This window comes from Cenococcum geophilum (genome assembly GCF_001692895.1).
Source record: "Cenococcum geophilum 1.58 unplaced genomic scaffold K441scaffold_38, whole genome shotgun sequence".
In the NCBI taxonomy this organism is placed as follows: domain Eukaryota; kingdom Fungi; phylum Ascomycota; class Dothideomycetes; order Gloniales; family Gloniaceae; genus Cenococcum; species Cenococcum geophilum.
Window position 1 is genome coordinate 1,342,734 of NW_027137596.1, and position 4,041 is coordinate 1,346,774.

The 4,041-nt window shown below is 33.4% G+C and overlaps 1 protein-coding gene across 1 annotated transcript; it reads right to left on the bottom strand.

Moving 5' to 3' along the window:
- Positions 1-1,509: 1,509 nt before the first annotated feature.
- Positions 1,510-1,686, bottom strand: K441DRAFT_574113 (uncharacterized protein; the record flags this gene model as incomplete). The annotated part of the gene is made up of 1 exon (XM_067644090.1): positions 1,510-1,686. A coding segment is annotated over one exon (177 nt), but the record flags the coding sequence as incomplete, so codon positions are not given.
- Between the last annotated feature and the right edge of the window lie 2,355 nt (positions 1,687-4,041).

Sequence of the window (4,041 nt, forward strand, 5' to 3'; positions counted from 1 at the left end):
GCTTTAATACGCATATACTTTACGGCCTTTTATTCTAAAACAAATTACTAAATTAGCTGCTATTTCTCCTTAGACGGCTATCCGTAATTAAAAACGCTTTATAAAAGATAATATTTGCTTAATATTTTATATCTATAGAACACCTGTCCTTTATAGCCACCAGTCCCGCTAACTTACGCGGTTATACTTCTAGCTATATAGATTATATCCGCTAAGGCCGGGGATAAAGCGCTTAGTGGGGAATAGGAGGAGATTAGAGCTCGTAAATTTAATATAACGGAGGATATAACTATAACATTTAAAGGCAGATTATGCAATATTTAAAACAGCAAAGGGAAGCTAGTTAAAAAATTAGGTATAGAAGATAGATAAGTAGTAAGAGAGGTTCTTGCTAGGTATAAATGTTACGTAATATAGGCACGGATTAAGTTTAAAAAGAGGTAGTAATAAGTGGTGATCCGAAGTAATATATACCATTTATTTATAGATAAGAGTTAATCTTTAGCTTCTTCTATAGCATTTTCCTAAATTTTTAAAATATCTAGGTCCCCTAAACCAAATAAATTAGAGATGTTAAATCTATCTTAGTAGCCGATTCTAAGTATAAAGAGAGCGTCCTTATTTTCCGTTTCTGGCAGGTATATAAATAGGCAATTTATAACTACTAGTCCTCCTCTCTTCTTTTCCTTTCTCTATAAATTACTCGTCTGCATCCTAGTACAAAATAGCTTAGGGAGATTTTTAATTATATAGTGCCTTATAAATAAGAAAGAAAAGTACTAGCCCTTCCCTAGCAATATTAGATTTTCTGTTTAATATTAACCACAGATACAATATCTTATTAAAGGTTATTTTATAGACCTAAAGTTTGCTGTAATTCTAACCGGGGACGCTTTGATAATAGTTTATCTGTAACTTAATAATATGCTAGCATAATGGCGCTTAGAGGACTCTTAGGAGAGGCGTCTATCTTAGATAAGTATTAATATATTAAATTTAGGGAACAAGGTGTCTAACCGTTGGTTTTAGGATTATTAGATAAGATTATACTTTCCTTTTATAATAAATCTTACTCTAAGATATATAAGTAATAAATTAATAAGTACCTAAGACTTATATACTAAGCGTTTTATAAGCGTCCTAAGGGATTAGAGCTTTAAAATGCCTCTCCGATAACCAAAAGTCTTAGGCTAGCAATAGTTAAATACTAAGCACCAATTACGTAACTAATTAATCATTACGCACCTAAGCCTAGGCCTTCGGCTCTGGTCAACTAAGGTTCTCTATTAGGTCCAGCTTATTAATTTAGCAACGCTGCTATAATTAGTTATACTCTCTCCTTAAACGGGGAATAGAGGTTTATATACCTTTATCTTGCTTATATTTCGCAGGTTAAAGCTTAACATATACTAATCCAGTTAGTATAATATTATATATAAAAGAAGGGTTCGTACTTTAAGGAAATAAGGCTTGTATAAAACTAAGGTAACTATGGCTGCTAGTGAAGCCCTATTCTGCGGCTGTTAACTTAAAGAACTTTTTAGCTGCAGGCCTTAAGTTTAGACGATATGGTTTGTAGTTTTTAAGGCAAATAAGGTACTCTACAATAATGTCAAAGCTTATTTTAGTATATTCCGTTGGCGGGATAACTAATACCACAGTAAGAAAGACGTGATTGTTTGCATCCTAGATATCCGTGTATACGTAACAGGCTTAGGCCTTCCGCTATTTCGTTGTATTTTGGCCGCCAGGCTCCTTAATAGGCTTGCCCTAAATAAAGTTAAGATGGGAGTTTTTTAAGAGTGCTTAATCGCCACATATTATACTATTTATTTTTAATTACTTAACTTTCTTATCGATCTTAATAAGGAATCTATTAATTTCCGTATTGGAACTTAGTAGGGTTAACTAACCCGCCTCGGAAGTTATGTATTAGTCTATAGTTAGAAACGGATCTAGAATATTATAGCTAGTAACCCTCTTTATATAATAGAGTGAAATTTAATAAAGTAAAATGTAATATTTAAATAAAGTGAGATGGGTATGGGTAAATGTAGTTTATATAGATTTAGGTTCCAATTTTAGCGCCTATATATTAGAACGTGTTATATAGGGATTAGTTTAGCCAATAGGTATATAAGGGAGATCTTAACCGTTAGGGCATGGCTATATGTTAGCTAGTAGAACGCTTAGACTATATCGTCTTATTATAGCCCATATTTTATTTCACTCCATTTTATCTCGTTTTAGCTAAGTTTTAGACTTTAATATACCTTTAAGCAACCAGAAGCCGATTTTGCAAGCGACTATATTAATTAGAGCTATTATATCTGCCTTCTTTTATATTATATAAGGGAAAATAGGATAGTTATAAAGTAAGGTAGAATAGAGCAAGATATAGAATTATAATAAAATAAAGTAAAATGGAGTGGAATGGAATAAGCTAAAGCGAGGCGAGCTTAAGCACTAATTAGTATCTATTCTTCCTCCGCCTCTAACGCTTCTTTATATCCTTTAAAACCGTCTACCTAGCTCCTGCGTATTAATCGGAACAATTACATCTTTTTTAGCTGTGCCCTTAGCAATTAGAACTTATAACGCCTTACCCAACTTGCTAGCATATATTTACTTTGGTTAAAAGAGTAATTAGCTTATTTAGTATTAACCTTCTTTTATAACATTATAGAATCTAAGCCGCAATCCGTAGTATAAGCTACTTATTAAAGTCTTAACGGGGTCCTAATCATATCCCTTCCCGCATTGTTTCCAGTTTAAACAATATTAGATAGCTATAAGCCTCTACTATATATACAACTGCGTGTCTATTATATCTCCTTTTACGTCGCTTTAGTGCCGGAACTAAGATACTAAATGTGAGCCACGGCTCTGTTTCTACAGTTACGGCGGGATTATACACCTTTACTTAGTTAAGTTCTGTGCCATATTAGAAGTAATATTGATATAGCGTCTCCTAGAATAAATAAGGGGAAGTATTTATATAGCATAAAGCGGGTTCTAGTAAACATTCGCAGCATAGTAGCAGCTTAGGTCTTATTAAAGGGTATAAAAAAAGGCGGATCTTTTAAAAGAAATAATACCATCTACACTTAGCTCCTTACTCCAATTTTCCTCTAGAGACTAGTACTATTAACCTCCTCTAGCTACTTCTCTAATCTTATATTTTAAATTAGCTCTACTCTTTAGGCAATATACAAACTATATTAAAGACCCTAAACACTCCTCTAGGTAGCCCTACTCTATTACCAGCTTAGCAGCCCCTTACTATCTAGTATACTCTATAATTCCTAGAGCTGTTAAAGGTAGCTATAGCAACAAATACGTTGTTTACCTCTACCCCTACCCTAAAAGGCCTAGTTGTCGAGCTACTAGCCCTAGAAGACCCTAAAACTAAAGCAATATCATTAGCCTCTAGGTTAGAGTATAAGACAGTAAACAAAGTGTATGTCTCCACAGTCGTGTATATATAGTCCTACTAACACTATTTCTTTACAGTTGGGATAAGAAAGCTTATTAGTACAAGATTGCTAAGCTAGTAACCCCAACAGGAGAGGTTAATAAACTAGACCAATACGTGTTTGTTAATCGTATTTAAATTAGTAGGCATAACACTCTTTATAAGTGCCTTTAATTACTAAAGATAAATTATAGATAAGAAAACTAAAGACTCTACGTCTTACGTCGATGTTAAGTCTAAGGGGTTGCGAGACGTTTTAAGGAAGGTCCTTAAAGATATTTACAGAATCTGCCTAAGAGAGGATAAGCCTTCGGTACGGAAATTCTCCGCTATTAAAACTTACTAGCTTATACTGCGCATAGGTCGAACAGAACGTCCTATATAATTTTCTCCCGGAACTAGAATTATATTAAAGTAGTATAAACGTTAACTCTAAGAATAAAGTATATTTGGAATATCTAGACCTCTTAATTAGCTTTATTAAAACTACCCACACATTTATAACTAAACGCCTTAAACCCCTTCTTAAGAACCGTGAAATTACGTATAATTTACTCTAGGCTCTC